General features: G+C 37.6%; 4 protein-coding genes across 4 annotated transcripts in view; 1 reads left to right on the top strand and 3 right to left on the bottom strand.

The window, feature by feature from the left end:
• Positions 1-3,266, bottom strand: part of LOC113767894 (protein STRICTOSIDINE SYNTHASE-LIKE 12-like) — a 28,862-nt gene extending 25,596 nt beyond the window's left edge. The window contains exon 1 of the mRNA XM_027312098.1: positions 3,032-3,266. Within this exon, the coding sequence (XP_027167899.1) occupies positions 3,032-3,094 (63 nt within the window). The 5' untranslated portion in view covers positions 3,095-3,266. The remainder of the gene's footprint in view (positions 1-3,031) is intronic.
• Positions 3,267-6,234: 2,968 nt separating this feature from the next.
• On the bottom strand, positions 6,235-8,060 carry LOC113768240 (NAC domain-containing protein 83-like). Its single transcript, XM_027312513.1, has 3 exons — positions 7,807-8,060; positions 7,119-7,405; positions 6,235-6,588 (listed from the first exon to the last, which is right to left on the bottom strand). The coding sequence occupies exons 1-3, from the start codon at positions 7,985-7,987 to the stop codon at positions 6,304-6,306; spliced, it is 753 nt and encodes a 250-aa protein (XP_027168314.1). The 5' UTR covers positions 7,988-8,060; the 3' UTR covers positions 6,235-6,303.
• A 5,340-nt stretch (positions 8,061-13,400) lies between these two features.
• On the top strand, positions 13,401-16,241 carry LOC113768138 (mitochondrial import inner membrane translocase subunit TIM8). The gene is made up of 2 exons (XM_027312384.1): positions 13,401-13,611; positions 15,825-16,241. Exons 1-2 carry the CDS (start codon positions 13,564-13,566, stop codon positions 16,011-16,013), a joined length of 237 nt encoding a protein of 78 aa, XP_027168185.1. The 5' UTR covers positions 13,401-13,563; the 3' UTR covers positions 16,014-16,241.
• Positions 16,242-16,752: 511 nt separating this feature from the next.
• Positions 16,753-22,273, bottom strand: LOC113768692 (probable protein S-acyltransferase 7). Its single transcript, XM_027313146.1, has 5 exons — positions 21,799-22,273; positions 20,675-20,857; positions 19,123-19,419; positions 17,813-18,046; positions 16,753-17,643 (listed from the first exon to the last, which is right to left on the bottom strand). Exons 1-5 carry the CDS (start codon positions 21,895-21,897, stop codon positions 17,050-17,052), a joined length of 1,407 nt encoding a protein of 468 aa, XP_027168947.1. The 5' UTR covers positions 21,898-22,273; the 3' UTR covers positions 16,753-17,049.
• Positions 22,274-22,490: the final 217 nt, after the last annotated feature.

The raw sequence follows: 22,490 nt of genomic DNA, 5'->3' as shown, positions 1-22,490 counted from the left end.
CTCCTCGAACCTCTTCCGCGGCCCAAGCAAAAACGTCCCGGTATTCTCTGAGGAGGTCAACCAAGGCTCTTTTGACAGGGCCGGGCAGTCGGGTTCCAACGCGAATTGTCTGATCAGGCCTCGTGGGGTCCAGAGGGAACTCTTCCACCTCATCCCCGGTCTCTAGCCTCGGGATTTTCTCAGCTCGCTGAGGATCAATGCTATCTATTGAGAGGATATTTGACCTCTTCTCGGACCTTGCCCCGGAGGTTGATGGGGAGGCTGCTTGCAGAGTGGCGAGATAGCATTCTCGGGCAGCGCAGACGTCGCTGCTGACCTCGGCTACCCCAGCGGGAGTAGGGAACTTAAAACTCAAATGGTAGGTGGAATACACTGCCCGCAAAGCGTTAAGTGTAGGTCGGCCGAGAAGTAAGTTGTAGGGGGAGTCAGCCTTGACGACTACGAAGTTGACTAGGATGGTTCTACAGCGGGGGTGACGCCCTATAGTTACCGTCAAAGCCACCATCCCTTCAGGATGCACAATGTGTCCCCCGAACCCAACAAGAGGGGTCCTCACCGTGGTCATGCACTCCCTGGCCAGTTTGAAGCTTTCAAAGGTACGGAGGTACATGACGTCAACTGAACTTCCTGGGTCAATGTAGACCTTTTTTACGATGTAATTATTGGTGAGAATTTCAATCACCAAGGCTTCATGACTGCTAGAGGCGGCCGGGACGGGGTCACTAGGTCCGTAAGTAATTACCTCGGATAGGCGGGAACTCTCCTCGGCCTGATTCGGGTTGGCCTGCCTGTAGGTCCTCTTTCGGGAGTTCTGACTGTCCCCTCCCGTCGGACCTCCGGCAATTGTGTTGATGACCCCGGCTATGTTGGATCCATACCCTAGCCCATGACCTGAGGATCCGTCTCGGGGAGGCCTTTTCGTCTCCCTAGGATCCTCCGGGGGCCTACAACTGCTTCTCGACGTCCGCCTTTCGTCCCGGCGTTGATCACTTCGGTGGTCACGTCGGGGCTCATTTCGTGGCTGTCCGCCACCTCGGCGGATGAACTGTTTCAGGTGGCCCTGTCTGATGAGGTTCTCGATCTCTTTTTTGAGATCGTTGCAGTCCTCGGTTTCGTGCCCGACGTCCCGGTGGTACAGGCAGTAGAGGTTCGAGTTCCTCTTGTCTTTGTTGCCGAACATCTTGGGAGGGGCCCTTCCGAGGTTGTTCTGCTCCATTACTGTCAGTACGCGAGATCGGGAAGTGTTTAAGGGAGTCAGTTCGGATTCAGGAATGGGTGGCCTTCCCTTGGAGATCCTGTCGAACACACTCCGGCGATCTCGGCCGGGACTCTGGAAGCCAGTTCCTGTTCCTGCTTCACTTCGGCTAGGCTCCTTCCCTCTTCGGGCGTCAACCCTCGGGCGAGCAGCTTGGACTTCTTTTTTCATGCGGTTGAGGTCCTCGGCCTGTATGCCCTTCTCGACCTTCAACCATAGTTCGTGAAGTGAACGGGGATACTTCTTATGGATCCCCGTGTTGAATACCCCGGCAACGAGCCCGTGGGTGAAAGCGGCAATGGTGACCTGCTCATTAGGGTTAGGTATCTGCACGCTTTCTTCGTGGAATCTCTGGACGTACGACCGAAGTGATTCCCCCGGGTTCTGCTGTATATTCAACAGATACGCCGAGGTCCGGGTCGCCGGTCGGGAGGAAATGAAACGGTGAAGAAACTTCTCCACTAATTCCCCCAGGGTTGAAATGCTCCTAGGTTCTAGACCCCAAAACCATTTTCGAGCCGTTCCCTGGAGGAATACCGGGAAAGCCCTGCATATGACGGGATCAGGGATGCAATATAGGCGGAAGGCCGAGATGAAGGCATGAATGTGGTCTTCCGGATCACCTCGGCCGTCATAAGACGGTATCGAGGGAAGCTTGAAGTTGGGAGGAAGTCTCTCCTCGTTGATGTCATCGGTGAAGGGCGGAGCCCTCTGGTAATCCACCCCGGCTCCCTCCACGGGTCGAGGTCCCTCAGGTTGTCGGCCCATGAGACCTCGAGAGAAGGCCTTTGTCAGGGAGGCTACCTTGGAGGTGGCCTTGAAAAATGCGCGCTTCGATGCACTCCGGCTTAAGCGCCTCCCATCAGACTCCTCTTCGGATGAGCCTTCGGGAGATCCTTCTGACTTTCTTTTGGAGGACCCGGCCTTCTGCTTGCCTTGTCTTTTTAAATATCTCCCCAACTCCTCGAAGATGTTGGGGTTCTCAGTTACGAACTCGGCCATACGAGTGATGGCCTCTTCGTTCGCGGGCTGAGTCTTCGGAGACTCCTGCCCTTCAGGAATATTTTCTTGTTGGGTTGCATTGCCCTGCTCAGCACCAATGGTGAGAGCTTTCCTGCTCCTAGAACGCGTAGGCCTCATTCTCTGATGTCTTCGCGTTCCCACAGACGGCGCCAATTGAAGAGGTCGTTTTTGTCCTGCTGGAGTGGATCACCCGAGCTGGAGAAGACCTCTTATCCTAGGTGGTTGACTCAGACGAGGTCACCTGCTCAAATTGTAAGAGGGACTAAAGTCCCCGGTGTAACTCCGAAGCTTAAGTCAGTTCGGGAGTGAAGTAGTAATGAGTATAGAGAAGACTAGTATGCTTTTACCAGAAGTTTGGCCGTCCCCTTCTCAGTAGAAGTCTTGAGTATTTATAGAGGATGGACAGGAGAGAGGGACTGTTTGCACAGGTCCCTAGAGATATGGCAGAGTCAGCGTATCAAAGTGACTTAATGGATTCTGCAGAAAGGCGCGCGGGACAGCTGTGTCAGTCGGCGCGTGTCAGAGCAGCTTTGCCAGAAGTGTCAGAGGTATCAGAGGTGTCAGAGCTCATGTTTTCACAACTCCGGTTGTCTGGTCACCATAATTGACTTCGGCTAAGTGAAGGAGAACCTTAGCCGAGGCTGTAATTAAGCCGAAGTCCTTTCGCGATGGCGAACGGCCGAGGTGGTCGGAGCCTAAGAGACACAGGGCGGGACCCCAGCTCTGCCGAACTGGAAATACCCTCCTCAACGGGCATGCAATATTACCTTCAACAAAGTGTTGAAGATACAAAAGTAAAATGCAAATCCAAATCATGGCAGAATATCTACTACTTTGAGGCCTATTATTTTAGATCGCATACAATTGTAACAACACTGCACCACATATTAGTGTCCAGATAATTAATTCTGTTTGAAGGAAAGTTCTCCCCACTTCCTATATATACGTAGAGTGTAAGTTGCAGAAGAGTCCGGTCCGGTGGCTGGAAGTGAACTTGGTGGAAATTGGTTTGGCCATCTGCGTCCAATTTAACATCTGGCGTTGGTTATCACTTAGGAACGTCAAGTACTACAGTTGAAATGGGTGGCGGTCGTGCGACGTGGTCTGTGAAAGGGATAATTTCACAAACCTCCCTCAAGAGATTTTTGACAATTATAGAGAGCTCCTCTTAGGTTTTAAGGTTTTAAAACTTATATATAACTCCCTTACTTTTATTATTTATTAACAATGAAGATGCAATAAACTAGATTTTCTCTTAAAATCCTAAATTACGCTTTCGTACAAAATTGAGAAAGCAAAATATAGTATACTCAATCATTTTCTTCCACACTTTTTACAAATCAATAAATCTAATCCCTAACAATCATCCAAGTATAAGTTCTAAATCCAAGTAGCCATCCAAAATATTCGAAATTGCATATAGAGCATCAGTGCGTGCCACGCAAAAAAAAAAAAAAAAAAAAAGAAAGAAAAACACATACACGCCCCATTAACAACCAATTTTATATCCAAAATTAAATTTCAATGCTCAAATATCTTTTTAATACAAGCTAATTTGGTCTAGAACCACCATTACAATCTTCCCATGGCCTTAAAAATATTAATATCTCAAAAGTAGAAAATAAATTCTACTTCCACAATAAAAGCATAACAAAAAATTTCTAATCCAATGAAAGAAATCCTTGTGTAATTATTAACATTTTATAAAAAATTTTCTTGACAACGAATAAAATATGACAAATACCACATCTTTAGGTTTTTTTTCCTATTTCAATCATCAATGTCATCATATATTTCTCTGCCATTGTGAACCTTTTCATTTCCTTCTAGTTTGACACATAATCTGCTCCCTTTATTGATTTTGTAATTTTAATTTGCTAATAGCTACAAAACCGAATATAATAAAAAGATGTTATATTAATTAGAAAAGAGAGGAACGAAAATAGACAAGAGACAGAAAAATAGTTTTTTTTTTGGTTTTATAAATCTATTGTCTTAAATTTAGAATTGTCTACCAAGTGAAGGGCATTATAGGTATTTTATTATGCCAAGGGAGGTAAGTGTAAATTTCAAAACTTGAGGGAAGCCAAGTGAAATTGTTAGAAACCTTTCTGAAATGATCCCTTTGTGAAATCCGGCTACCATTACTGAAACGGAACTTGTCAGGCCCCACACTGGTTAAAATCCAACACAGTACTGACTTCTTTGGTTTGATAGTTTAATGATACATTGGTGTGAATCGTTGAAATTCAGGTTGTTGGTCCAATTTTGACTTCTGCAAAAGCTAATAGAGTAGTTGGCTGGTCAACGCCACATTTTGTGACCATATGTTAATTTTGAGAGCTAGCGAGCTCAGTTGCAAGAAAGTTTGAGCACATACCTGATACCTCAAGAATGAGGCCGTGATAAAATAAAGATTGATATCTCAAAAAAAAAAAAAAAAAGAGCTCAAATTAGTGGATTCTAAAAAAGTAATGTTTATTTTGTGAATGTTATCTACTGTATGCACATTGAGTACGATAAAATTATTCTTTTGCCTCCATCACCAGTAAATCTAATACATTAATGCCTATTTCTTTTTTTTGATGTGTGATTTCTAATTCCAGGTAGAACATTCTTCTCCATAGAGGAGATGTGCTGCTTTTCACATGAAATGAAACAGGGTAGAAGAATTTGCACTTGCCCATTGGTCCCTCAAATTTCACAACAGACAAGCACTAATTTGTTCTCCTCCTTAAATAGTACATAGTGGCAGCGAAAGCAACCCTGCGAACTGGGCAGACAAAGGAATTCTAAGAGCAATTTTGTATTAAAAACAAGTTGAATGGGAAGCATGTGGAATCCTGGTTTTAAGCCCCTTCTTTACATCAGATTCTTCAGAAAAGGTGATAAGTATATGCTTTGCTTGCTTCTTCCCCAACCTCTCTTTCATTATCGTAATCTAATTCTATGTAACATGCTGCTTTAATTTTCTATACGAAAGCTTAAGATTCGAATGCCTCTTAGTCCTGATCACTTACAATAAACCTACTGTCTCAGTTGACTTTGAAGATCTAGCAGCCTCTTTTTTGGCAACAAATCTGAAGATTAATTACTATATAGCTGTTGTACTTTCTTTTGGGATACTTCGTGGAAGATTTTTAACAAATATATATATATATATATATATATATGTATATAGCAGGAAACTTGGATTTTTTTTTTTTTTTAAAATTGAAGTAGCCTCATGGTACAAAGATATCAGATCTGGGGTCTCACCGGTCCCTTTTAGGGTAAAATGTGTATTCACTATTCAGACACAAAAAATTTTTCAACTATATTATTTTGCTTACATCATAAACACGTTTTACACTAATATTTTATATTCTCAACCACATTTTTATCTTCGATATATTAAATAATAAAAAATATTATACTCCGTAATTATTTCAAATAATATTTAAATAGTACTCTATCCAAACATGTCATTTCAAATTCTTTTACTCCTTACTCCAATTTATTTACATCTTAACTAAACTTTTTTACATCCTTCTCCAACTTGTTTAGTCTATAGGTACGAACTGGTTTGAAATGGAACTTGTGAGCCCCATCCCCCCCCCCCCCCCCCCCCAAAAAAAAAAAAAAGGTAGAAGGGAACAATCAATAAAGCATGATCTTTATGTCGAAAAACATTTTCTTCCAAGCTATTTTTCCCTTTTTGAACCATGAGTAAATTTGCAGCTGCAATGACTTCTTGAGCCAAAATTTGGTCCTCTTGATTTCTATTAGTAGGAAACTGCTGCAGTTTGCACGTGTTTTTGAACACTTTCAGTTTCTTTCCTAAGAGGCGTACGTCCTAAAAGCCTGTGTTAGTACGCCAATTTTCTCATTCTTTTTGGATTTGCGGCTGCCTAATTAAAGACGTTCAACTTTCACTTTTCCATTGTCAAAAAACATACAAAAGAACCCAAAAGAAAGGCTAAAGATCAACACAAGATGAAGAGGAACTAGATCCAAAGTGAGATGAAGCCAATAAATAAAGGAAATTATACAATGGGGCTACTAGTTTCTTCGTAATCACACTGACTAGAGGAGACCTCAGTTAGAACACTTGGATCAGAGAAGAAAGAACTGGAGGACGAGGTTGAAGCTACTTCACTCAAGTTGCCAATAGTGAAATTTTCGAATCTATGCTGGTCCATTCTCACATTTTGCTCGGCTATATTCTTATAATTCTTGCAAACCTGCACAGTTTCATCTACAGCTTTGGTGCTTCCTTTCTTCAAAAATATATGGCATAGAACCCAATTGCCCAATTGGACCGAAGAACTCTGCAAAACATTAAAAAGTAACCAAAAAAAAAATTAAACAAATGATTAACGGATCAAGAACACAATTATCTGGCAAAGAACATATTCCACGCATTGAGTGAAATCATAATGTGAAGTAGTTCCTAAGCCATGTGGAGACTCTAAGGCACTATAGAGAATCATATTCGGGTTCCACTGATACTAGTAATTGGTTTAATCAACTGTTGTACACTTACATATGTATATGTACGTTGACTTATTTAATAGATAATCTGCAATACCAAAAGAGATGAGTTGTCTATTTATAATACTCATTTGTACGTAACATAGAGTGATTCACTTTGATAATTCAATACTTAATGCATCTGTGACATAACTTGTCCGACCTCTTACTTTATTTTATGCTCCAATGCTAAAGAAGCACGTAGAACTAGAATATATCTATATTACTTATGAGGTTCTCTTTTCTTTTTTCCTTTTCCATTCAAGTGGTCCTCAGAACTTGAATATATCTATATTTAATCTCATCCATAATCCTTTTAAGAGTTTACCTGAGAAGATTTTGCAGTTTGTTGCGAGCAGCAGGCTGTTTTTCCTGTGAGGATAAGGCGATATTCATGCATGATCCAATCCGTTCTGGAGCCATGCGGAGACTTCCCTTTGTGGAATACCAATGTTTTCCTTAACCCCAGCAGCGGTTTTCTCCTGGAAGACACAATTTGTTTGTCTACACCAGTGGCCTTCCAGTAGCCAGTATCAGTAGCTCTATTCGTCCTGTTACCGTTAGGGTACTTGGCTTCCTTGTTGCTGAAGAAATATCTGTCTTGCTCCAAATCACCTATACAAATATCATGCAGGTCAAGAAAATCAGCAAATTTATATACCCGCAGCAAGTTTTTGATACCATACCAATCTTTCCCTTCCCAAGTTAAATCAAATAATACTACTACTTTGACTTGGATAGATAGTATTATCGTTTTTACGAGAATTGCTGCAGCATTAAAATGTGAATTATGACAAATACCATTTCCCATATATAAGCCGGGCAGCTTAATACATTTTGTAGCACTAGTAAGGGCAAGACTTTGTGCCCACGTTCGACTGACATTCTAGACAGTCCATTTTGTAGCACTAGTAAGATGAGGTTGTATTTCAAATCAGCTTAATCATGGTAAACAAGAAAATTGAAAAGGTTATGGTAAGAGTTCAAAGTGAGCATTGAGTTCTCGAGGTAATTACCCGGCAAATCCCAGGGATCATGCTTGCAGACATTGATCTCAGGAATGATTGAAGCAGGCAAAGGACAAGAAAATGTTTTACGCAGCAAATATTGGAAGACAATCTCTTCATCGGTTGGTTGAAATCGAAAACCAGGAGGCAGCCTGATTACTCCATCCTTGACAAAATTCAGACAGCCCATATCCTCAATTAATCCCAGAGTACTGAGACAGAGACAGAGACACAAAGGAAGAGAGCTCTGGGAAGATGTTGATGATGAGGAGGCTGTGCTTGATAGGTTAAAAGTCATGGCTCTTTATAGTGCAATGGACTAGGACATAAAGGTAATGGTATGGATACTTGGGAAGCTTCAAATTTAAGAAAGAAGGATCGTATAATCCTTTTTCTTTTCTACTGTCTAATGGTCCATGAAGATCAAAATGCTTGGTTGTTTACCCTTTTTTTCCCTCCACGAACAAAGCTGACTAGGAGTTCAATAAAATACTACTACTACTGGTAAAGAAAGATAGAAAGGTCAGCTAACATGGTTGTGTTTTTTACTATAATTTATGATTGTGAATAACTTTCAAATTAAAATTACGTGGCATGAATTCAAGAGTGAAAGTGTATATATTATTAACATATATAAAATTAATCCGTAACATCAATCTAATTAATTTCAATCTAAAACCAAAAAAATGAGCAACTATTAGCAAGATTTTAATTACCCCTTGAGCATATGAACGTGAGTCAATATGACGTAATATTATGTAGAGATTTTAAATGATAATATCCATACTGTCATATCAGTAGTGACTTAAATGGATCTATAGAGGCTTGGATCTAGAAAATAAGTTGTTTTGTTGCATCGTAAAATTAAAATTATACGTGAATAATTTTAAATGCCTATTGATTTTTCTTTAATGTTTAAATTATTTGTGAGAGCAAAGGACTTCTTCATTTTCTGTTGATACTCTTTTTTTTTTTTTTTGAACTTTTCAGCATGCGACTTGGATAAAAATATCCCTATTCGTAATTGAATTTATGACCACTCCTTTTTATATAAAATTATAAAAAAATAAAAAATATGAGCTATTTTGATCCTTTCGCATGAGTCAAAAAGTCAGGAGTGTCATTAACTCATTATGGAGTTCTAGTAACATTTACCATATTGTAAAATCAAACTTACGTAGAAGAAGAAGATTTGTGTGTTTTCTTTTTTTCTTTTTTTTTGGCCCTTTTTGGTTTTCTACGAGGAAGAGATTTAAACTGACAATCAGACTCCATATTTTTTTCTATTTCTTCCCACTCTCTTTCGTATTCTTATATCAGTCAGAGTTCCAAAGTGGTAATTGTCATCATGAGCAAAGAATTACGTAGCAAAGAAAGAAACTTTATCCTGTTACGGAGTAAGTAATATCGTAGACAAGATAATATATTTTCTACTTTGGCTGAAGACAACAAAGATATACAGACGATGATTGGCAACTGGAAAAGAGAGCAAAAATGCTTTCAATTTTCTTAGGCGGTAAACTTCACTGATTCCTTTGGAGAAAATAAAAAATCTACAAATGATTCCATTTCTAGAGAACGAAGAAAAAAGAGAAACGTGATGAAATAGATTCCCACTTCCCCGTGCATAAGTAAAACAACTGGCAGTGAATCATTATATTCCTCACATAATCATTTTGTTTGCATCGTGTTCATAATTGATAATCCAATCCATTATCTTTTGTTCCATGACTGAATTAGCAGCCAAAAAAATTTTCTTCTAGTAACATTTTAGGACAAAGAAACAGGATAAATATGCTGGATAAAACCATTTTCAACTCTACAGCTAAATTAGAAAATTTCAACTAGCATTTAAAATTTGGGTTTTTTTTTAACAAGCGCTCAATGTGTACTTGTCAGCACATCTACATGACATCTAACCTACCGTTTAAATACACATAATAACAATAATTATCATCGCTTGTATTTATATATTTTTTCTAATTACAATTATATATTATCCTCCCTTGCATTTATACCCTTTTCCTAACTAACTTTACCTTTTCAAAAATTTACATCCGAAATATGTTTTAACGAGTGCCAATTAGACATTCGTTGGGCAGACCCTTCAAAATTTCACCGAAGTTGGCCTCCTACGATTTCATTATTTTTCCCTCCGCACTCTGCTGTTAGCTTTATTATAGTTTAACATGTTTGCATTATATGGTTTTGACAATCTTTTGAACTAAATTAATTGTTTGCTTTGAAATATGGATATCTGACATAGAAAGGTCGTCGATCCACCTCTATCATAAGGTGACATTTTAAAAGATTGAAATAGCGGATGTCTTTCTTTTAGCTGATTTTGAAAAAATATGCATAGTTTGGTTTGAAAGTAGGAAAAAGCTATCTGCTTTCACATAAAAGTGAAGCCCTCGAAAAGATAAGGGTTGAAGATCTAAGCCGATTGACCCATATGGGATAGCATAGGTGCCTTCCTTCGTTCAGAAGGTGCTGCTTTTGTTGTTCCATATACAGATGGTGGTAAAGTCATAAAGGTAGCTCATGAACGAAAAGCAGCAAATCTGCATGCATTCTTGCAATCCCTTTGCATTAATTTCTTTAGTTAAATGCTCCTCTTTCCCTACCATTGAAGGCAATTAGAGGGCTTGATCTCATTTTCTTAGTAGAAGATCAAAAGATCCAGAGCTGTGAAATTTGGTCTGCATATAGGAAAAATTACCAACTTGGAATTGCTAAAATGCAGAGCAACAAAGATCATGTCGGGATCAATCAAAGTCTTTCGATAAAATATGAGGAATTATTACAATTATTTTTTAATTAATAAAACAATATAACACTGTTTGTATTTTGCCCAACCATCCAATCCCCTCACGATGCTTTTCTTGGTAGATGACCGTTTTGGTTGATTGAACCTAATTCATGAACTATGTTAATTTCTAACTCACATATATTGAAAGATTTATGATATTCCCTAACGTGCATTTTCTTCTTTAGAAGTTATTTTGAGAGATTTCGTGATTTTGGAATAACCACTGAGAAAATAAAAAATTCTCAATGTTTGTTCAACTAGTCCAAAGAAAAGAAAAAAAAAAGTTTTCCAAGGCTCCACCTTCGGAAGGAATGACATGTACAGGCAGCTTCTGTGTTTGGCTAAGCGGATATTAACCAAAACTAGTAGCCACTGGAATATAACAGCCGTAGAAAATTAGCATGCTAGGTTCATTATGGTGGGATTTTTATTTGGTTTAAGGGAAATTCAAACCATGCAGGAAAAAAATGGGAACAATGGGAGGTTTAAGAGTTAAATATATTAATTTTTACTTTTTCAAAAAATTCTAAACTTCAGTGAGGAAATACTAATCTTCAGTGTCATGTACACTAACTGTATAATCAACTCAAGTTTTTGCTCGTAATTGTACATCTTTTGATATGAATATAATCAAATTATTGTTTCAAAAAAATATAATAAAAAATGAAAAAAAGAAGAATTTGAGATTCGAACAAAAATCTCATTATTGCTTAAGTAATCTTTTTACAAACCAAATTTTGGCTTTGTTTGCATTCTCCATTTTTTGAAAAACAAGTTTTTTATATACAATGTAACAATAATATACAAACAAAAACAACTCCAAAAATATCGTATTCATACAATATATTAAAAATAACTCCAAATATACAAAAAAAAATTTAAAAATAAAATCTACACTATTTTCTTCTTCCATCACCATCACCATTACCCCCACCCATCATCATCACCATTACCCCCACCCATCATCTTCCTCCTCTGTCTCTTTTCTCCTCTTTCCTCTCCCTCCCTCTTCCTCCTCCCTCTCTTTCCTCCTTCTCTCTTTTCTTCCCCTTCCCCTCTCCTTCCCTACCACATCCCATCTCCTCCCCTTTAGCCTACCAAAGGCCGCGATCTGGTCTCGACGAGGCCAGATCGGGGAGGGGAAGAAAGGGGAGGGGCGGGGTGTGGTGTGGTGAGAAAGGGAAAGGAAAGGGAAGGATGGGAGGGGAGAGAGGGAGGAGGAGGAAGAGGGACGGAAAGAAGAGAGGAGGAGGGAGAGAGGGGGTGGTGGCGATGGTGGGTAGTGGTAGTAGGTGGAGTTTTAATTTTTAAAAATTATCTTAAAATTTTTTCAAAAACATCACTAAAAATATTTACGATAAATATTTTTCATATATATTATTACAATAAAATATTTTAAAAAGCCTCTAAAAACAACTAATCTAAACGGAGCCTTTATAATTGGCATTACCCGGCATAAATTGTTTAGGCTGGATAGAAACGAAGCATAAAGTGTTGTTTTGTGGACTTGGCCTAATCGTATCGAAATGCTTGTGCAGACCAAGAAAGCTTGGGTTGACTGTAGCACAACAGGTGACAGAAAGGGCCCAAACTTGCCAGTTTACTAGGGGTTGTTAATTTAATAACGTTTGTGTTTCATGTTTTCCAATATTATATGTGTTTAAAACTTTATGAACAGAAACCCAAAAAAAAAATATTTGTTTTTGGTAGAAGTACAAACAAAAAACATTTCTGACACTGAGGGCAGTTTATAAAATACCAAAAAGTCGTTTTTACTTGTTCTTGAAACAAATACTTGTGTCCTTAAAAAAAAAAAAACAAACAAACAAATACTTGAGCAGAGTGAGGTGCAAATTTTGAATTTCACGGTCCTGGTTTTATTTCTTCTCTCCCCCCTCTAATCTTCATCGTCAATAATAAACTGGCCAACCAAGAAAGGCAAAAGCCAAGAAGTGAAGGATGATAAGGAATGCCAAAGAGCAAGACCTTTGTTTTATACGGAGCTATATTCCATTCTTTGTGAGTTTCCTCAATATTACATGAATTACATATAAAATAAGGTCAACTCCAATCCTACATTATTAACCTTGTGTCAATTCTAATCTTGTTGCACATTTTTGTCTATTCGCAATCAATTCCAATATGTAAAAATTGCACCCTACTTTTTACCAAAGAGCAATATCCCTCTACTAGCACATACCCTTATCATATACGATTCCACATTATACACAAATCATGTAAGTTCATCACAAACAAATTTCTAAATCTCACTTGGTTAATGTCTTGTGAGTTCAGTTATATTGGCAACAACTAATTTATCCTAAAAAGAGGGGATCTTGTATTTTGTACCCTAAGAGCACCAAAATAAAAAGTGGAATCTCGCTTACACTTCCATCTTTTGTATCACCTAACTCATCTCTCCCCCGAATAAAAGGTGGGGTTAAGGTATATTTTCTCCGCAACAAAATGTACACAAAATTGAAGAAAATGCAAATGTACGAGTTCATCTTTAAAGCAACTGAAAATTACGATATGTCTAAACAATAAATATCAATATAAAATTTCTAAAATTAAGAAGATGGTCGTCATTTAATTTATATATGTTGTGCAGATTGTATGTTGTTTAAAGTGGGATTTTTTTGTTCGAAGGATTTACCACAAATATATTTGTCTAACTAATCTATCTTAAGTGAACTACTGATGGATAGCTGGTAAGGTCCGCATATGCTAGTCGGCCCAGGTCAATGGGCTAAACTCAGACCGTACCCCCATGTAGCCTAATACAGCTATCGCTAGTTTAGACGGCCTGTTGGCTGTTACTCAGAATTGTCTTCGTCTAGGGTTTAAGAAGGGGTCTAAGAAGGGCAATCTCAGACTTCTAAATCCCTGAGCTCAGTTGCTGAAAGAAGAAAAAGAAAAGTCACAAGTAGCGGAGTTCAAGTTCTCTTTTACTGATGGATACTTCAAGGGTCAACTCCACTGAATTGGAGCAGTTTCTGAGTGTAAGTTCTCAATAAGGATCTCTTTTTCTTGGTGTATTCATTTTTTTTTTCAAATTCTTCTGTTCTCGATCTCTAATTTGCTTGTTCTTTTTGTTTTCTAGTTTGCGTTTGAATAAATGGGTTTTTCGGAATTTTTTTCTCCTCATGAAGGATGGAAATTCTAATCGTCAATGTTTTAGTTTGCGTTGTTTTGTTTTTCTGTTGTTTTGCTGTTGATTCTTGAAGATTTGAATATCTTCCTAAATGAGAATTTTTTTTAATATTTTGCTTGTGGTGGGTTAGCATAAAATTTTTGATCGTGTGATGGTCATGAATGTCAATGAAGATAGATGGGTTTGATTTTTTATTTTTTAACTTTTGTTGCGAGGATAGCTACATTGATATTTTCACTTGCTTCTTGTTACCTTAGAAAAATAATAGGTGCCAATATTGTTATATTAAAAAAATAATAGCTATATTAATTTATGTGATGAGACTGGTAGCCAAAGATGAATATTACATAGGTAGTAGGATTATAGGAAATTCTATTCAGGGATGGAATTCGTGGGGTTTCATTGAAGAACTATGATTTCTGGTGATCTTGGAGAGCTAATTCCACTTTAAAGAAGAAGGTAGTTTAATTTTTGTTTCTGTTAAATTTTATTACGAGATAAAAGAGGCAGAAAAGCTGATGCTGTACATTGAACAAGTTATTAAATTCAAACATTGGTTTTGGAAATTAGATTTCCTTAAACCTTTTTAAGGAAAAATCATTGATCTTGCAAAGGTTGGATGCTTTCCTTATAATGGCTCCATAATTGGTTGATTGGCTAATATGTCCAACAGAGTAAACATGTTTTAAGCACGCAAAAGAAAAATCTATATGTTATGCAAGATAAAGCTTAAGTTTCCCTTTTTAAAGTACAAAGCTGAACTTCAGATTCTAAAGGATCTGCAATGGCTAGTTAAAATGCAAGTATTTCTTTCCATTTTATTCATTCTTGGTCATAGAGATGAGTTAGAATTTATCTTGAAACTGGTAGAGATGGCTATTGGTCTGAAGTAAAATGTGGCAAACATATTCGTTTGGAAACTTACTAGTAGTTTTTCTGCCTAAAGGAGTACAATTCTCAGCAATTGGTGCCTTTTTTTACTGTACTTGTATATGCAGTTAGATGCAAAGTTAGATGAATACTTGGAGGACTACCCCAAAGGAGCGAGGAATAGCTTGAATACTTTTTCTGGGCCCTTTGTGTTTGGGAGAGAGAAATTATATAGAAAAGAAAAGCGTTTGAAAGGAAGCTTTTTTCTTGTTTGGGAATTTCAAAAGGAAAAGCAAAATAGTGAACAGAGTAGGCTTTTATTTTTTCTGCCCTTGTGGAAAGAAATGGGAAAAAAAAGAAAAAGAAGAAATTTTAGTTGATGAAAGCGTATAATAGCTAAAATATTATTAATCAGTTCAACTGTCCTAACAGAACAGAAGGGATATACAACACATAAAATTGCAGAAGTTTATGAAGTAAGAAAGCAAGTTCTATTCTTTCTAAATCCCCAACCAAAATTAATGGGCTGTTCTTTTGTTTTGTTTACTTTCCTACTAGAACTCTCTTTTTTCTGTACTTGGTTTAAGTTCCAAAGAGTGGGTTAGATATTTCTTGATTATGATGTGTCTCTATTCTGAACTATTGTCTTTTGGAAACGGTTCTAGTTTGCAATTATTGGGATGAAGATGGTTTTGAGATGACACAGATACAAGAGCTTGTCCTGGAGGTATCTTATTGAGGAATGGTTGGAGAAATGTAACTAGATGGGTAGGTATTTATTCTCTTAACCATCCTCGGACGGAGTGCAGTAGGATCAGGATGATAGGGGAAATTTGCCTCAGGATTGAATGATAATTATGGATCCCTTGACAAATCCATGGAATGGATCTATATGAAGAAACCCGTTGCAGCTATAAGTTGTTAATGAGATGGTCGTCATCTGGCAAAACACATGATTATGTCCTTGTACATACCTGTCAAAACTGAAGTTACACAAGGGACAGAAAAATGTACGAATCTGTGCTTTTGGTGAACTAGTGTCAGGTTTTATGTCTGTACAAGTTTTCCTGCTGAGCTATGTGATATACCTTGAATTTTCCTTATTCTGTAGTGAGAATAACCTGATTGAAATATTAATGTCAGATCTTTTTGTTTCTATAGAGATTTAATGTTAATCATGTAATACTGCAGAAAGAGAAGGAAAAAGCCATGGCTAATGAAATAGTTGCAAAGCTTACTCACATATGCTGGGACAAATGCATTACCAGTACTCCTGGAAGCAAGTTTAGCTCTAGCGAAACCACTTGTCTCACAAACTGTGCTCAGCGCTACATGGATATGAGCATGATAATAATGAAGCGCTTCCAATCCATGCACTAAAGATTAGATTGGCATCTTAATGGTATTGGAGGATGGTGCTTTCCCTTTATTAAAGAAAAATTTCTGTCAGTTCTGGTTTCTAATCCTCCTTGTAAGCAGCAGGATATTGTTCATAGCATATGCTGCCACTTTTGACCAGTAAATGCCGATTATTTAACTTTAATACCTTTTCAGTTCTTTGCTTACTGTATTTGAGTTTACTCTAAATCGTGAAAGTTATTAATTACATTTTCTGGTTGTTGGCGAGCTAATTACTTGCGTATTCTCGGTTTCACTAAGCAGCTTCAAGAAATTCTTATTGGACATTCGAAATTTCGAATACCTCGTGCCTTCTCACTTCATAGAACTAGCACTATAAAAGGGCAAGGAGCATGGCTCGCTTTTCTTTCATGCAATAGGCTAAGGGTGCAAGACGTAATCTTGTCTTGCAAAGATGTGGTGATCAGTCCGCAAGTCATACTCACTCCAGTACTCATTCAAACAGCAACAGCTGCGTGCTGCCATAATTCATGCAGTAATTGGGGGACTGTTTTAGGTGATGACAAGCACCAAACTGTGTAATTACGAGCATTCTTGAGCATCCAAAGTTCCAAACTATTTGAACAGAAGAAAAGATGTGAAATTTGGAAAGCTTGCTTTAAATCCTGGTGTCCACATTTCAGTTCGACAACCTCCTATGCTTTTATTTCTTGGGGATGGAAGGTCTGAGTTAAATCAAGTATACGGAGACATCAAGAAATGGGAGCACAAGAAAGGTTGGTAAAAATATATTATGATAGAAACAAGGAGTACGCTTAAACTCGCACATTCTTTTTTTTTTTTTTTTGTGTCAAAAGTCATTCCTTAAACTCGCACATTCACAATCGTTGAAAGAAGATATACAGAGAGCACGCACACCTCAAGACTTTTCAATCAAGCAAAACTCGAAACTCGCAAGCATTTCCTTTTCTTTCTTTTACCCTTGATGGAAAAGGGAGGAGGTTTCTATGATTTCCCCTCTTCTCTCCCCTGTTTGTTGTAGTATCCAACTGATTTGTCATTGCTGATTTTCTACTGTAAATCTTTCGCCTAGAGGAATGTGATTTGAGTCTCCCATTCGAGAGGCCATTGCGACAATCTCAGGGGAGGCAGCAGCGGGTGGTTGCTGGTCGGATAATTGAAAGTTGTCCAACTCTTTAGGCATGCTTCCAACTTCAGCCGGCATATCCAAGCTTCCACTTGTCCTTGCCCAACTAGAGCGCCTGGAGTGTAGAATACTCCTTCCCTCTGTGCTCTCAGTAAGAGTGATCCTACTCAGCTCAGGGGAAACGATTGGCAGTTCGCCAGATTTGTCCAGACCATCATCATGTCCATATTGCCTTTCAAATTCATTTGCATTAGTAGTACCTTCATCCCAAACTGGCTTTCTTCCCATCTCCAGATTACCCAAGGGTTTCCCAACTTTCGAAACTGAAAAACCATCACCCACCACTCGAGGTGGGAGCTCGGGCTCTCTCTGCACCTTCGCCCTAAATTTGAATTTTGACGGAGGAATCCTGGTGCAGAATACCTCCATGAAGTTCTTAGAAATCCCTTTGTTAAATGGATTGGCTCGTCGATCATATCGGTATCTAAAGTTTTCATATGTCGACTGCAAAACAAACGAACAACTTATCACGTTATCCATATAAACTACTGGGTTCTGAAAATGGACTTAATCATCAATATTTTGAAACATTAGGGGCCTCTCCCAAATGTCCATTAGCTCAGGGAACAAGAATTGGAGGCAAGTAATCGTGGTTTTAGTTAAGCAGTTATACCTGGTTTGTGCTAATCAGATAAAGATGGAAGACTGAGAGGCCCCCAACAAACCAGACGCATACAAATGTGTAAACTATTAGGACAATGGAAGCTGGAGTCTTGCTCATTGCCTTCCAGATTGTTGTCTTCTCACTGTCCATTATTTTTCTGATGTAAACCCAACAAAAGCCATGTACGTACAAACACAGGATTGTTGTTGAGAAGACGAACATGAAAAAGAACCTGTAATTCCGCTGCACCAAAGACAAAATGATATATTAAGAGTCAAACATACAAGTAAGATTGCCCAAAGTTAAAGAAATTTCTTGTCAATACTCGTAAGGGCTACCAAACTATGAGTTTTAGTTACTTAAAAGAATAATTGAACAAGCACTCTGAAGATCACACTGCAGATAGCATAAAGTAACATTCATGTTGGAGTTGCTATATCTGTTATCAGCCACCTCGAAAAGTTAAATATCCATCACAAAGTTACATTTCTCAATTTCCTGTAAATGTTTCAGGGGAATCAAAATGCATGATACGTTGAGCAGGCCAAGCCAATTTATTTAGGTGCTTTCTATTTCCAATGGTAAACATTAGGAGTCGGAAATCACTGAGATCAATAGAAAAACATGGTTAACAACACTAAAAATATAAAATTCAAAAGGCTACGGATTACTACCCTGCACCCTTTTCCCTCCTAACATCATCCACAAGAATCTAACTAATACCTCCACCAGATAAAAAAAATTTTATTTTCCCCCCTCCTACTCCCATTCCCCTCCCATAACCATATACTAAACTTATCGTCTTTAGTCCATATACAATAAATCAAGTATTTGACTGATAAGAGCTAAAAAATCAAGCTTTCATCAATTATTCACTGGGGTTCAAAAAAGTTTTGGGCAGATCAGAGTAATGACAATATCATTTATATTCAAAACGGTTTTTATCTAAAGATAACTATTATTAAAATAACAAACAAGCCATAAAGGACAAGCTACAGATGCTTGCTCCTAAGATTTTTTAAGTTAGACAAACATACGCGTTCTGATGCAAAACAAATCAATATATGTTGCTATAACAAATTAACCATGTACAAGTAAATCACGCCATTCATAGTGTAATGTAGAAATAAGTGTCTAATTGCTGTATTCTTGAAAAATATACAGCCAGAATGTAAACCTTTTTTTTGTCAAAACATCAAAAATCACCTAATGAAAAGAAATGTAAAAACAGCTTCATGGTCCAAACGAAGCTGAAATAACTATTTGCCTATATCATTGGATTTTTTTCCCAAACAATAATTAGACATAACAATACTTACCAATCCAATGCATTGTCCGACCCACGGACAGTGATGATCAAATCGTTCCACACAGTTATTGCATATGGAACAGTGTGAACAACGTGGAGGCCTATATAGCATGCAGGTATCACAATATTTAACTTTCACTACAACGCCATTCACATATACATCTTTGATGCGAGGAAGACGTAACTGTGGAGTTTGGCCAGGCTCTATTTCTGGACTGCCTTCATAGGCTTCTGGCTCCGGAGGACGTGCACTACGAGGAACTATACCAGGATCTCTTCCAGAAGTCAGGAGGAGAATGACCACATCCTAATGAGAAAAATAAAAACCCATCAGTTAATTACCCTACATGATTTAGCCAATAAATAAAGGACAAAATAAGTTATCCTTACACCTGTAAAAGATCGAAGAGAAAAAGGATCCATTAATTAGTCACAATTTTAAGGAGCAGATGCACATCCTTCTCAATATTAGATCATGCCTTCATCTCAAGTACATGCAGCAAAATTACTGCCAAATTAGGTGAGAGTGAAATTTAATAAATTAAGGTAGGGCATATATAAATCAAGAGCCATCATGTTAAACTATTCATGTTTAATATATTCATACATGGGTAATTTTCCACAGCATCTATTTACTGAACTTGGTGGTTTTTTTGGCAGCTGTAACTCACTTCATTTCCTTTATCACAAGCACAAGCTTTTAGCTCCAGCAATCCAATTAAATGCGAATTTCCTCTAATCATTAAAGTTGAACTTCTACACTTCTAAATAAAGAAACTTCAGTAATAAAAAGTAGAGATACAGTTAAGACGACATGAAATCCCCAAGGAAAAAAGATCAAGTTTAATAAGAATTGCCTCAAATTATCCACTATATTATATTGATGAAATGTTTAAGGAGATCTAACTGAAAAAAGATCCAATAATTCATAGAAAAAGAATCATAAAGTATGAGAGTTTCTGTTTTTAAGAACGTAGGAGAAGACCTAAAACTGAGGAAGCAAATGTTTGATGACATGGCTAAGGGAAGCTACTTGAGAAAGAGAACCCCAAAGTTTGGATATGAGTATTTATATGGTGCCATCGAATGATTGACACCAACTTAGTCCATATGATTCTTCTAAATAAATCTTTTCATTCATAGGTCATCTACCTAAAACACAAAGGGTAAGAGAGAATTTCGCAAGATTTCACTACACAACACTACAACAGACTCCACATGTAATATAATATCTCTAATGTATCTCCAGCCTATTAAGTACCTTCCGTATTAATCCTTCGTCAATTATTTAAGTATCAAGGTGAAGGTATTTTGGTATTTCTAAAAAGTGGAAATGTGGGATCATGCCATTTAATCGATGAAAAACAGTAATGAAAAGTATGTGATCATATTGGACACAGGATTGTCTACTGATCAACACAAATGCAGACAACAGGATTGGGCGCAAAGTTTGAAATCTTAGGAAGTCTGGCACGCCAAGAAGTTTACACATAGCACATCCATCATTCAACCACAGACATTTTTATTCTCATGGAATACAAGAAAGGAGTATATGGACTTACATAAACCGTGAAAACGATGACTACAACCATGATTGATATGCCCCAATGATCAGAAAAATCATCCATCAGCTTTCTGGCAACGAAGACGCAGAAAACAGCAACAGGAGCAATTATGAGGAATATCGTTAGAAACAGTGATCTCACATCAGGCCCAAAAATGAATCGTCCCCAAAGGAAAAATTTCTGCAAGGTAAGATGAAAAACCAGATCAGGCAAATTATGCACTATTCAGGATCTGCTACACAAACATACTAGAATAGAGGACAAAAGATTCTTTTTTCTTTTTCTTTATTGGAAGGGAAATTTGGTAAGCAATGGAACTTCATCAATGTTATCTAACCACAGAATATGACTTTGAGTCATGACAAGGTTTCTTGCTTCCAAGAAGAATTAAGCACAACAACAGAATCTTTTGATAAACATACTTCTTTAGGCGACTGTAGTTTCATGCTATATTAGATGTGATATCAGTGACAATCATGGCATGTACATTAAGTTTGCTATATATGTCTCAGCATATACATTCCAAAGTGAGGTTTCCACGCATATGGATTCAGAAGCAAGGATCTTCACTATAATTTGATACAATGAGGATAAGTACTTATACACGCAACTTGTAGATAGTTCCATCCTTCATATAATCAACCAATAAAACTCTGCGCAAATATTCACTTTCAAGTCTGTGTTGGAATTAGTTTATCTGAATATTGATGTGGGCAGCGCAATTTGGATTTTTTCCAAGCTTAAACACATGAATTTTGATTCAGAACCATAGAGAGAATACCCTCGTACTTTTCCCCTTTATGCTTCCAATCCATGATCTGCATAACAGTTAAGATTGGAATTCCCAGCAGTAGAAAAAGTTGAAAAGAAAAAAAGAAACCAATAAAAGATGATTCATTTATATATATACATCTAATAAAATTCACAAACAAACCATAAGCAACAAACAAGATCCCATTACTGATAACCTTTCAATTCTGCATAATCTGAAAGAGCTCAAGAGAATTTCAATTCTTACTATGTATTTATATATACATATTTTTTTACAAAAAACTTAATCTTTGATTGACTTTTCTCCAAATTATGCATATGAAAATGAGCATAGAGAATTCTGAACTCACATTACTGCCTTTCCAAGTCTGATAAGCCCTGACGAAGGCTGCACCATCGGCAGCGGCACCATCCGAATCCGAGCTCCGCGGCGGAGCCACCCCATACATCTCTTCCTCTATTTCTCTTACTAAACAAAACTTTTTTCCACTACAATTACTATTAAAATTTTAACAAACCACAAATTCAAAATGGAATTGAAACGAAAAACAAAACCCACCAAAAAGGCGGCTCTTTCAACGATATAATAATCTAATAGTAACAAGTAGTGAGAATCAATACTAGTATAAAAAATTTCTTTACACGGTTTTGACTTGGTTGGCTGTAACGGCTTATGAGAAGGGCATATCAAGCCATGTAGGAGAGATAATCTGCGATATATTCCGGCAACCACCAGCCAGCCACGGCGGCCGGGAAGGTTGGTGAACAAAGGTCTACAGAATTTATGTATGGACTGTGGGGAAACTGAAAAGTAATCTAGCACTAGTTTGCTGGCAAGTAGAGGAGGACTTTTTGCAATTTTGTTATAGTGAGTAATTATACTTATTTTTTTTTTTGGGATATTTGACTTATTCTAAAACTTCAAATTAAGAATGGTAAGAAAGCAAGGAAATTTCTATTATTTCCTTTTCAAACATACTTTTTTTGCTAAATAATTATATTAGAAATTGAAATTTCAAACCTTAGAAGTGAAAAAGAAAAG

This window comes from Coffea eugenioides, chromosome 4, assembly GCF_003713205.1.
Source record: "Coffea eugenioides isolate CCC68of chromosome 4, Ceug_1.0, whole genome shotgun sequence".
NCBI classification, from domain to species: Eukaryota; Viridiplantae; Streptophyta; class Magnoliopsida; order Gentianales; family Rubiaceae; genus Coffea; species Coffea eugenioides.
Note: the sequence above shows the minus strand (reverse complement) of the source record. Positions and strands in the feature narration are given on the sequence as shown.